Source organism: Phaseolus vulgaris, chromosome 5, assembly GCF_051622355.1.
Source record: "Phaseolus vulgaris cultivar YP4 chromosome 5, ASM5162235v1, whole genome shotgun sequence".
In the NCBI taxonomy this organism is placed as follows: domain Eukaryota; kingdom Viridiplantae; phylum Streptophyta; class Magnoliopsida; order Fabales; family Fabaceae; genus Phaseolus; species Phaseolus vulgaris.
This window is the reverse complement of record NC_143502.1, coordinates 35,643,586-35,655,704: the sequence shown is the minus strand read 5'-3', so window position 1 is coordinate 35,655,704 and position 12,119 is coordinate 35,643,586. Positions and strand designations below refer to the sequence as shown.

At 30.2% G+C, this 12,119-nt stretch overlaps 1 protein-coding gene across 2 annotated transcripts; it reads left to right on the top strand.

Annotated features, from left to right (window-relative positions):
• The first annotated feature begins 1,398 nt into the window (after window positions 1-1,398).
• LOC137835518 (putative terpene synthase 11) lies at window positions 1,399-5,997 on the top strand. Of its 2 annotated transcripts, none has more exons than XM_068644057.2 (7): window positions 1,399-1,593; window positions 3,352-3,613; window positions 3,931-4,303; window positions 4,747-4,965; window positions 5,045-5,183; window positions 5,279-5,527; window positions 5,642-5,997. In XM_068644057.2, exons 1-7 carry the CDS (start codon window positions 1,420-1,422, stop codon window positions 5,960-5,962), a joined length of 1,737 nt encoding a protein of 578 aa, XP_068500158.1. In that variant the 5' UTR covers window positions 1,399-1,419; the 3' UTR covers window positions 5,963-5,997. The 2 variants fall into 2 exon arrangements, with proteins under 2 accessions (XP_068500158.1, XP_090158895.1); XM_090302769.1 differs by lacking the exon at window positions 1,399-1,593 and adding an exon at window positions 2,995-3,249.
• Window positions 5,998-12,119: the final 6,122 nt, after the last annotated feature.

Here is a 12,119-nt window from a genome sequence, read left to right as displayed (position 1 = left end):
CATTATTCTCAACTTGTGACGAGATGTCAAAATATTTCTATAGCGTGTTCAACTATGATAACTCGAGAAAGTTGAAAATTTGAGTTAGAAAATCAATATTTATTCTTTCTCTCCAAAAAGTAGATTGTTTAAGCATTAACGTAAGTAATCTTCAATTGTTTGTTGAAAACTTTAATAAATAAGAATTATTGTTGATTAAGAATTACTCAAGCAATTTTTTTATATGTGATGCAAACTTTAATTATGGGTGTAATTATTTTGTATAATAAATAATAAATTACGAGGAGGGTGCTAATGTGATTAATAGACTTATTAATTTATATTTGAAAATTAATTAAAGTTATTTTTGTTTGTTTTTTATGATGATTCCTGTGATTTTACTTATACAAACCAGGTCAAAGTAACTGCACAAGAGATTTACAAATTTATGTTTTATTTATTAATTTTTCTTTTAAAAAACTCTTTAAACCCAGTGTTTCGGTAATATCGAATATATATTTGCAATTATAGTTTATGTGATGTTACATATGATATATTTAATATTTTTGTTCTCTGGTTTTTATTAACTCAAGAATATTTATATTTTTATTAAAAAAATTATATTGCTATATAAATATACTTTTTTAATTTTATTTTCATTTTGATCCTATGAATGAAAGATACTACTTGTACTTCTTTTTTTTCCTTTAACTTTTTCTCGTAATAAAATTTTAAAATAATCTAGTTTCAAAACCTTGAATAAACAACAACAGAACAAATGAATTACTCTCTGAGTTTAAAAAGAAAATGTTGGTTTGATATCCATTACTCATTTTACATCCCACTAAATATTAATATTTTAATTATTTTTAATTTTAAAAATTATTTTATAAATATTAATATTTTAGTATATGGGTAAACTGGAGGTGAAAAAATATAATCATCTTTTAAAAAATTAAATACAATAAAAATATAGTAATTTAATAATGTAAAACGGGAAGGGCTAGGATTGGAGTGGTCTACGATCAAACCTAGCATTAGGTCCAATTGTTGTCAAAGCTGTTTGTGTAATCATTACTCTTTTAACTTTGTTCCTTTTATAGAAAACATATCATGTGACTTTGTGCTCAGATCATGACTAGTTCGAGAAAGATATTTTTTTTTTTTCAGCTAGTTCATGAAAATTTATATTTAAAATAGATGGTGGGCGAGGAGGAAAAATAATTCAAATAAAATGTAAAACTTGTTTTACTATTTTTATTCATTTTATTTTTCTATCTTAAATCAATTAAATTTACATATTTTAAAGATGAGCGCTTTGTTTCGTAGTGCACGTGAATAACGTGTGTGCTTGGTGAACAAGTGGGCAAGCGCATTAAGTTTGAGCGAGTCTATATAAGTGGTGTATCCCAGCCTGGAGTTTACCACCAAAACTCATCAATGTCTTCTTCAACCATAATCACTGCAATTGCAGAACCTGGAGTTTCATCTTTTACCTCCTTTGGTTATCGCAATCGACCACCATTGTTGAATAAAGTACGGAACTTATCCTGCAAAACATCAACACCAACCATCATGCAATTATCCATCAACTCTCTCCCTCTCACTCACAAGGTCTGTATCTCTTTCCACTCTTTTCTTCTTCCCTTAGACAAACCTCCACAACACCTTCAATTCGCTAGCTCCCATGTTAGGAATTCTTTTTCTTCATACACCCTCCATTTTATTTTACTTCTCTTTCTTATCACTATAAATAAAAGTAACTTTTATTTACTTTATGAAAAGGAATTCCTTTTTTACAAACTCATCAAATCTTCAAAATTCGACATCAATATATTATGAAAAAAATTATTTATCATAAGATCACAAGACAATCCTCACAAAGTTCGACATGTAATTATACAAACTCTTCATTCCAATGTTTATCTCACTTTATATATACTGTAATAAAGAAGTTAATAAAATAAAAATCAATTTATAGTGAGAGGTAGTTATTAAAATAAAATAAAATAGGAAAATGTTTGTGTCAAATCTTTATACCTTTGTGTATATAATTATAGATTATAAATATTTTTTAAATTTTAGTTTTAATCAACTCAAGTAAAATTATCTTCTGTATAAATAATTAAATGGACTAAATCAAGTTTCACAATAAAAGAACTTTATTTTATTTATTAAAATAGGAAAAAATGTAGAATAGATAAATATCTTTATAATGTTTCGAAAAATGAAAACGACAAAGTAGCGGCATAAAGAAAGAAATATGTGTACGTAACAAATAAAGAAAGGGTTGTATTTATTGTGAAATGGACGTTAATAGATGATCGGTACAGGTCTTTTACATTATTTATTCATCTTTTAATAATTTAGTATAGATAAATATTTGTAAACTTACACATACACGTCTAATTTATCCATAAAAAAAGGTTGAATTTGAAGAGTCACATAATAAATTATTGGTACAATTTTTTATTTTAAATGTGATGTGACATCAAGAACGGAGAATTACAGAAAGTCTTCTTTAATTATTATTATTTAATTAATTATTATTATTATTATTATATTATCATTATAACTAATTTACTGAAAAAATCCAAATATTAAGGGAAGTTAGGAAAGTAAGAAGGGGACAAATTGAATTCCAATATTTCTGGATTAGAAATGTAACAAATAATATTGATGTTAATAATCATTAAACATGCCATCTTATATATATCTCCTTAATCAATGTTTTTATACTTTGAAGTATCACATCACAAGGTTAATTTTCCATTAAATAATGTTGTTTAATAAAATTTATTATTAGATTATATAATTTAACAAATTTTATATAAATGTTGTTTAACTTTTTTAAGTTTTCAAAAAGATGTTTTAATATTAAAATGGGAGATTAGTAATAGAACTTACAAGATCAAAAATTAATAACTCATATTAGCAATATTAATATTATTTAATGTTTTGTGTGTCCTAAAAATTATACCATAGATTAGGATGAGACTTTCAATATCTGAACTCATATTTGCATATACTCCTCACAAAGCCCCATTGAAGAACACATTTCTAGCTTGAGTTACTTATCATTGTGTAAATAAAGAACATAAAGTTGGGCATAAAACTTCATCCATTGCCATCTCCCAGTATGTGGTCTCCAGCATCATCCTATTTGTGTTAATCAACTTCCCCTCAAACACCTGTTTGTTCCTCACTTGCATAAACTCCACTCTACACCAAACCACCTTCCATTTTTGTTCCTCCACTTTATTTGCAAAGGTAATAGTGTTACATATTTGTAGGATTGTGTTTTGGGGGACACACTGAAATGATTTTTACCATTTTCCTTCATTTAATTTTCTCATGGTGGTAACATTACAGGTGCCTAGTCAAACTAATTCTACGATTACAAGTTTGGAGCAACTTAAAATAAGAAGCCAAAAGGTATTACTAAACTCAAGTGATTCATTGAGAACATTGGAGTTGATTGACACCATCCAAAGACTAGGAATTGAGCATCATTTCGAAGAAGAGATCAACTTACAACTTGGAAGAGTAGGAGATTGTAACAATGCTAAAGACCTCTTTGCCACATCTCTTCAATTTCGCTTGCTGAGACATAATGGTTGGTCTACATCTTCAGGTACACTTATTAGCAATATAAATGAGCATTATATTAAATTTTTATGGTCCCTTTTTTTTCTTTCCCTAAACCTTCCCGATATTATTTGCACTACATTTGTTAAAATTATTTAAGTGCTTTATTCTTTTTTAAAGTATGGGAAAATTCAATTATATTGTTTCTATCTTTCAAGAAAGATATTGTTTGAATATTAAAGACTATTCAAAAGCCGATTTCCATGGATTAAATCATCATTTTTACTTTGCATCAATACCTAGCTACCTAATTGTTGTTATATAAACATACTAATTTGATCATGTATTGCTTATTCGATGTAGATGTTTTCAATAACTTTTTGGACAAAAGTGGGAATTTCAAGGAATCGGTCACCAGAGACATTTGGGGCATGTTAAGTTTGTACGAGGCATCATATTTTGGTGCACAAGGTGAAGAAGTACTACAACATGCAATGGAGTTCTCAATGGCTCATCTGCACCAATCACTACCACTCCTAAGTCCTTATGTAGGAAAAGTAATTGTAGAAGCCTTAAAACATCCAAGACACCAAAGAATGAGTAGGTTGGAAGCAAGAAATTACATGGTAAAATATAGCAAAGAAAGTAACCAAATTCTTGCTCTTCTAGAATTTGCAAGGCTAGAGTATGACACGGTTCAGTCAATGCACCAGAAAGAATTAGCAGAGATCTCAAGGTAATTTTGTGTTCCACCCAATGATAATAACAAATAATTGAACCAAGATTGATATTGTTTTAAGTCAAGATGAAATACGGCCTTAAAAGAAATACATACCAGTATTCGTCTAATCTACGTCAAAATATTTTATCAAATGTAAGAAGATTTAATTCATGCAAAACCAGCACAAATCATGTCGCCATTGCAACTCCATGTTTAATGACCCAAAAACATGAGTTAAAACGACAAGAGAATAAGAAAACATCTTACAATTATTTTTAATTTTCAAAACATTTATGTTGAAAATAATTATTTTTAGAATGTAACATATTTTAGATGAAAATTGGTTGTGTAGGTTAATGTTAAATTTTTTTCCTAGTTTTATTCTTACCATTTTCAATTTATTGTTGTGTGACATGATTTAAATATGCAACATAAGACTATTTCTTTGATTTGATTAGGTGGTGGAAAAACTTGGGACTTATCGAAAGACTTGGGTTTGGAAGAGATGGACCAAGAGAGTGCTTCCTCTGGATGTTGGGAATTTTTCCAGAACCATGTTATTCAAATTGTCGTATTGAACTTGCGAAAGCTATTTGCATTTTGCAAGTTCTTGATGATATGTTCGACACTTATGGAACATTAGATGAACTTATTCTTTTCACCGAGGCAATACAAAGGTTTGCATCTAGAGTTTTTTTCAATAAAACTCAACTAGCCAAATTAGTAATCAAAATGTGAAACTATCGTTGTTTACAGGTGGGATCTTGATGCAATGGGGAAACTACCTGAATATATGAAGATATGTTACATGGCCTTGTATAACACCACCCATGAGATTGCATACAACATTCAGAAGGATCATGGGCAAACTGTTGTTGCTTGTTTGAAAAAAACAGTAAGATAATATCATCGTCCTTTTAAATTGAAACATTGATGAAAGTAAAGGTAAGAGTGCGAGGTTAATGAGAGAATGATGTTTAATTGTTGCAGTGGATAGACTTACTAGAAGCTTATCTAATAGAAGCAAAATGGTTCAACAAGAAATATGTTCCTGCTTTTGGGGAATATTTGGATAATGGGGTGATATCTTCAGGATCATGCTTGGCCTTAGTACATGCAACTTTCCTCATCGGGGATAACCTCTCAAAAGAAACCATTTCTATGATGAGTCCATATCCAAGACTCTTCTCATGTTCTGGAGAAATTCTTAGGCTTTGGGACGACTTAGGAACCTCCAAGGTATCCCACTCTATATTCACTTGTAATTATGTTAATTTTTTAAATTATATTATTGTTATATTCGAACATGAAACTAGAGAACGGGATGAGATGTTGATGATGTTTCATTTTCAGGAGGAACAAAAGAGAGGTGATAATGCTTGTAGCATACAATGTCTCATGAAAGAAAATGATATTTCAGATGAAACTTTTGCTAGAAAGCATATAAGGCAAGTCCTAGGAAACTTATGGTCTGAGCTAAATAGTCTAGTTATGGCCACAACCACTCTACCTTTCACAATTAGGAAGGCTTCTCTCAACATGGCTAGAACTTCTCAATTTATTTATCAACATGGCGATGACCAAACCATGCCTACAGTTAATGATCTAGTAAAGTTATTAATTTTTACACCTTCTAAATCTGGAGAAGAAAGTAATACCAATTGTGTTGTATGATTCAAATTTAAAAAAATTGCAATATTTTTTTTAGTGATGAGTTGACTCACATAAAATAGCTAATAAATATAATATAACCAGTTGCATGTTAAACAGAAAGGGTACTATTAACGCACTTTTTATAATATATTTTATTATTTATTAAAAATTATTGAACACTATAAATACAAAGAGAATCAACAAATATAAAATATGACTCACACGAAATTAAATTATATTCAAAAGTTATCAAAAGAAGAAATGTTATAATAAAATCGTATAAAAATTTAAATATAAACACGGTGTAAAATATGGAATTAAATGTTAATGAATATATAAAAGTAATAGAAATTCAAGTTAGCTCTCGTGTAGTAAGAATCGTATGCTACCATCTTTGTCGCAATTGGAGTAACAACTCGACAATAAAAGAAGAAAAACATTATTAATGACGAAGAGAGAATTATTACTAACATTAATATTAAAAAAAAACATATAAAAGAAACTCTTTAAAAGCTTCTCTCAAAACTAATAATTATGAATGCTAACATAATCATGCTAATTTTAAATTAATTTATAGTCTAACAATATAATTTTTTTTTACATTTTCATTTGATTAAAAATTATTATCAAAATAAAACGCTCATATGGGAAAATGTTTTTTTAAGCAAATAATCATTTAACTTATATTTACACTTCAAATGTGTATTGAAATTAAATTAATAAATTCTATTTTTCTTATAAACAATAAATAAACACACACACACACACATATATATATATATATATATATATATATATATATATATATGAACCTGAGTATTGCTACAATTTTATTTGGTGGAAGAATATTGTTTTTTCACATTGTATAAATTGTAGTATAAATAATATTTTTTATGCATAATTTTTTACCAGTGGTAAATGAATATAAAATTAACTAAATTAATAAGTTGGATACGTTTAATATAAAGATTAATCTAAAAGGGATTTCAAATATTATTTTTATTTACGAAGATATTAAAATTGGTTCAAGTAGAATTTTATGGGCCGAGTCCCTTTATCTACGCATAGGCCCATTATATTTTAACACTGACAGAGAAAGAAAAAGAAATTTTATGCGCTTCGTTCTAAAATGAAGGGTCCAATAAAGACATCAGCGAAAGCAGAAAAAATAGTATGGATTTAGAGGGTGAGTGTTAAAGATTAAAAATATTGTTTATATGTTTAAAAATATATATATATTTATTATAAATCTTAATCATAGCATTGATATATATTTGAACTTATTAATTTATTGAAAATTATAGTAATATAAACAAACATTTATTATGTATAATGCATATGCAAGCTAAAATAGTGGTGACAAAAAAAAAAAATAGATTTTTCACAAATTTTATCTTATTAAGAACTTAAAATTATTTTATATTTTTATTTTTTGGAACAAATTTGTTTCTTCTACATCACAGTAGCATAGCGGTTTGTTTTATGTAACAAATTACAATAATAAATAGTTTTAATTCTATAAATTATATTATAGTTAAATTTGTAATAAATCAATATTTTTTAATATAAAAATTATATGAAAAAAATTATAATATATAATTTTTTATATAACTCACATTAGACATCAATGTAAAACCTAATATCTTAACTAGGTTGACACTTATACTTCAACAATCACGTGTCGTTATATATAAAAGACAATAATCCAATAAAAAAACAAAAAAATATGAAGTAATTAGATAAAACTTATGCAAATAAATATAAAAAATTATAATTTATATTGTGATAAAAAATTATCTATTGAAACTTTTTTAAATAAATTAAATTTGATGTTTTATCATCTTTATATGTGAACTAATAAACTTATATATTAATGAATTTCTAGCAAAGTGATATTGAATATGAGCTATTTGTAGACACCTGATTGTTTAGTATATAGAAAAGGATGAAGTATGAAAGTTTGAGATATTGTAATTTATTTCAATTACAATTTAAATTCATGTTGACATGTTTTAAAAATCTTTAGCTTATATAATTTATTATTATGGTTGTTTAAATATGTGATGATTGTGTGTTACACAAACGTAGTGGATATTGCAAATGGTAAAACTCCACAATGAGTAATTGATGTTTTAGTTTTTTTTATTGTCTTGTTTTAGGTATATGTACATATTTAAAATTTCCTATGATGAGAGATATTATACTATTTAATATATATATATATATATATATATATATATATATATATAACCTTTAGTTAATTTAACTATACTGGTTACAAATTTCATTAACTTTTTTAAAAAAATTAATGGTTAAACATAATACAATTCATAACATAATTTATTTATCATGAATTTACAATTAATATAATTTGCACGCTTAAAATTATTTCGATTCTCAATTTCAACAATTTATAAATTAAAGAGTGTTTTTATGTAAAATTTAGTTATTTAAAAAAGACATTTATTTTGAACAACTGAATACGTTTAAAATATTAGTTCACAATCAGGTGTCTACAAATAGCTCATATCCAATATCACTTTGCTAGAAATTCATTAATATACATAAATAAACATTTGACTCTACTTCTAGAAGACATCTACATTGAATTTGATTGAGAGATCTACATTAGTCATACTATCATGACTGTGTTATATCTCTACACATGTACATGAACATAAGAACTAAGTTCTCTCATATGACAAGGTAAATTCATATGACTTGCCAAATCACCTATCTTTCAAACAACAGACTCAATCATATGAATATCTCTCAACTCCCACCACCTGATACTTTTATTTTATATGGTTCTAATATACTAACAGAGTCAGGATATCTTCTTATAAACAAATATCTAATTTAATGAATATACTAAACAATCTCAACATGGTATTTCCTTTCCTAAAAACACTATGTCTCGATCACACTTCCACATGATTCATAATTCATATCACACATAATATATCACTCAATCACTGAAATTCATATTTAAAAACAAATAGGAAATATAAAAACACATAATTACATATGTAGAACAAGCATTCTCGCTCAACAACCAAGCCCTTTCAATTTGTTCTCGCTGAGATGATGTCAGTCGGAATCCATATTAGCTCTAAATAGTCTCCCATCAAGCTTTAATGAATCAGCTCCCAAGGAATAAAAGAGACTCCTTGTGAGTGGTCATCTATTTATAAGCCTTCATGAGCTTGAATCTTTGACGTTGGTTTCTCCATGTGTTTAATGTGGCATATTATAGTATCTTTTCATAAAATTTGAATATCATGTATATAAATCAGAGTATTCTGTAATATAATCGGAGCATTTATGTAAGATAATAATGGATATTGCGTAAGTAAATCAAAGCATTTATGTAACGTAATTGAGGAAATTATGCATATTGTACTGGCCAGATGTGCTCGGGTCCTCGACCAAAGCGCTTGAGTGAAGTAAGTCCAGTTAGAAAATAATGTATCCAACTCGGTTTGGGGTAAGTATGGGCCCAATGACACGTTATGTGGTCAACCCTGATGTTTGGTGGTTTATGTGAAAAAGATAATTAAAGGTAACAAAAGGAATAACTGAATTAGTTATAATGTATATATCTAATAAATACAAATAAAAGTTGTTGGAAATGATATGACATAACACCCGAAAATAAAGGTGCCCAAAACGTTTTATTGTTGAAATTATATTCTGTTTGTTGAGATTATATTCTCATGGATGAAAATCGTTGAAGGAATGTTTATAAAAGGGGTTTAAGACCCCGAGTAAAGGTACGCTTTTCTGAACCATATACTGATATAGATTATAGTTTTAATGCTCTCACTGGCTTGATCATCAGAGTGTTATCAACAGGTAGAACTCCCTTTGTCCCAGTAAAAGTGGAGCTCAACTCGGATACCGACCGAAGTCAGCCGGTGAAAAAACATTATTTCAATTAAGACATTTGGATTTTTATTCTTTTCCATTGAACATTATGCTAATTATGGTGATGCTCTTTTTCCCAAGAAAGGAGTTTTTTAATGAGGTCATCTATTAATAAATTTGTTCTTGGAAGATGATGTATGAACTAAGTTAGCTCGAATAGAGTAGCGTAGATGATACAGGTAAGACGACTTAGCTCGGCATAAGTACGACTACCTGAGTATAGGCGCTCGACGAGATGAATTGATTGGATGAATTATTTGGTTTGGCACATGGTAAGACGACCTAGCTCGGAATGAAAGAGTCATCCGAGCATAGGTGCCCTGTGAAGATCAATCTATTTGATGAAGTACATGGTAAGACGATTTCGCTCTGTGTAAGTACAACTACCCGAGTATAAGCACCACGTGAGATGAATTTATTTTGATGAATTACTTGACATCATAAGGGTAAGACGACCTAGCTCGAAGTGAATAGAGTCATCCGAGCATAGGTGCCCTGTGGAGACAAATCTATTTGATGAAATACAAGGTAAGACGACTTAGCTCGGCGTAAGCACGACTACCCGAGTATAAGCGCCCTGTGAGATGAATTTATTTTGATGAATTACTTGATATGATACGTGTAAGAAAACCTAGCTCATAATGAATAGAGTCATCCGAGCATAGGCACCATGTGAAGACGAATCTATTTGATGAAGTACATGGTAAGACGACTTTACTCGGGGTAAGAATGACACACGAGTATAAGCGCCATGTGAGGTGAATTTATTTGGATGAATTATTTGATTTGGTGCATGGTAAGACGACTTGACTCGTGTAAGCGCGACTATCCGAGTATAAGCGCCCTGCACTAGGTATTAGAAAAACAAGGGAATCATTCGAGATAGTGCACAATAAGATGACCGATCTCGGAGTAAATGTGACTATCCGACCAGGAGCCCTGCGAGGTGGGATATCGTGGAACAAATGCAATATTCACGTTGTAAGGCATCTCAACTCAAAGGCCATGGTGACTCAACCATGCCCAAGTTTGGAATAATCCAGAGAATTCAAGATGTCATGCCCTTACTTAACTTGTGAAATAAAGTTATGTGGTGAATGCCCAAGTAGAAAGAGGGTGCATCTCAAGTTGATGTGAAAGTTTGTCTTAGCCACGAAGGCGTCGGCTATTAAAGGTTAGATTTTCTATTAAGAGAAATAAGTTATTACCTTTCAAACTTGAGTTAGCAAGACACTTTTATGTTAATTGTGTTAGGATGAAAGGGATGAGCTAAGTTAATTGGCAAAGCATTGTAGCATGCATTTGTAGGGATGAAAAAGAAACTCTTTAGAAACCCAACAGATAGTATGCATGCAAGAGTTTAAAAGCACTAAATAAACACAAGTAAAAAGTTTAAAGTGTCAAATAAGTTCGGCAGGTGAATAAATGTTACAACCCATAAATGTTCGAATTAATTTCCCACTAGTTGACCATCGACCACGGTTTTACTCGGGTCAAGTTCTGAAAGGTCCATGGTGGGATGGACTATCGCTGCTTGTTCCAAGGATTGGGCAACATCTTGCTTGAAGGACTTATCCTCTGTGGGTTACCTCCTTCTTCAACTCTTACACTTTAGATAAAAGTTTGCTCCTCTCTTCAGCTAAGCTTGATGCCACTTGGGTCTTCTCTGCTTCGAGTCGCTTAGCCTTTTGATGTAGATCGTCCAAGCGGTTAATTTCAGCTTGGAGGCGTTCTACCTCCTTGTGGAGCTCCATGTTTTCCTTAATTCTCTGGTCCTCGACCGACATTTGATCTTTTTCCTTAGCATCAAACAGGCAAACCATGGCGAATGCTTTCCCAAACAGCTTTAAGGTATCATGACGAAGGTGATCTTCGTCATGAACCATGAGCCTAGCTTTATCCTCACTGGGCAAGAAGAAGGCTTCACCATGGGCTGAGACATCGAAGTCACGATCCCACAAGCTTTTTGCCTTTGAGCTCTCAGATTTGCACTCTTGAATGATTTTGACTTCTTGATGGGGTGCTCGGTCTCCTGAGTGTGAATTCTCGGTAGGGGGAGTGGTCACCTTTCTCTTCCTCTTGAAAACGAGCCTTGAAGTGGTTTGCTCGTCCGAGTCAATTAGGGTATGGGTGATGACGACAAGAGCTTTCCTTTTCTGTGTCAAAGACTCCTTGGGCAGGCTAGCGGCCGCCCTCATCTTCCTAGTAAGCTCGGCTAGCTCAGACTTGCTGATGTTGGAAAGCATTTTCT

Bases quoted from the DNA above. Each gene is read 5' to 3' on its own strand.
- LOC137835518 (XM_068644057.2), top strand. From the start codon at position 1,420: ATGTCTTCTTCAACCATAATCACTGCAATTGCAGAACCTGGAGTTTCA. The intron at 4,304-4,746 runs GTAATTTTGTGT...TGATTTGATTAG, and splicing joins GAATTAGCAGAGATCTCAAG to GTGGTGGAAAAACTTGGGAC. The intron at 5,528-5,641 runs GTATCCCACTCT...TTTCATTTTCAG, and splicing joins ACGACTTAGGAACCTCCAAG to GAGGAACAAAAGAGAGGTGA.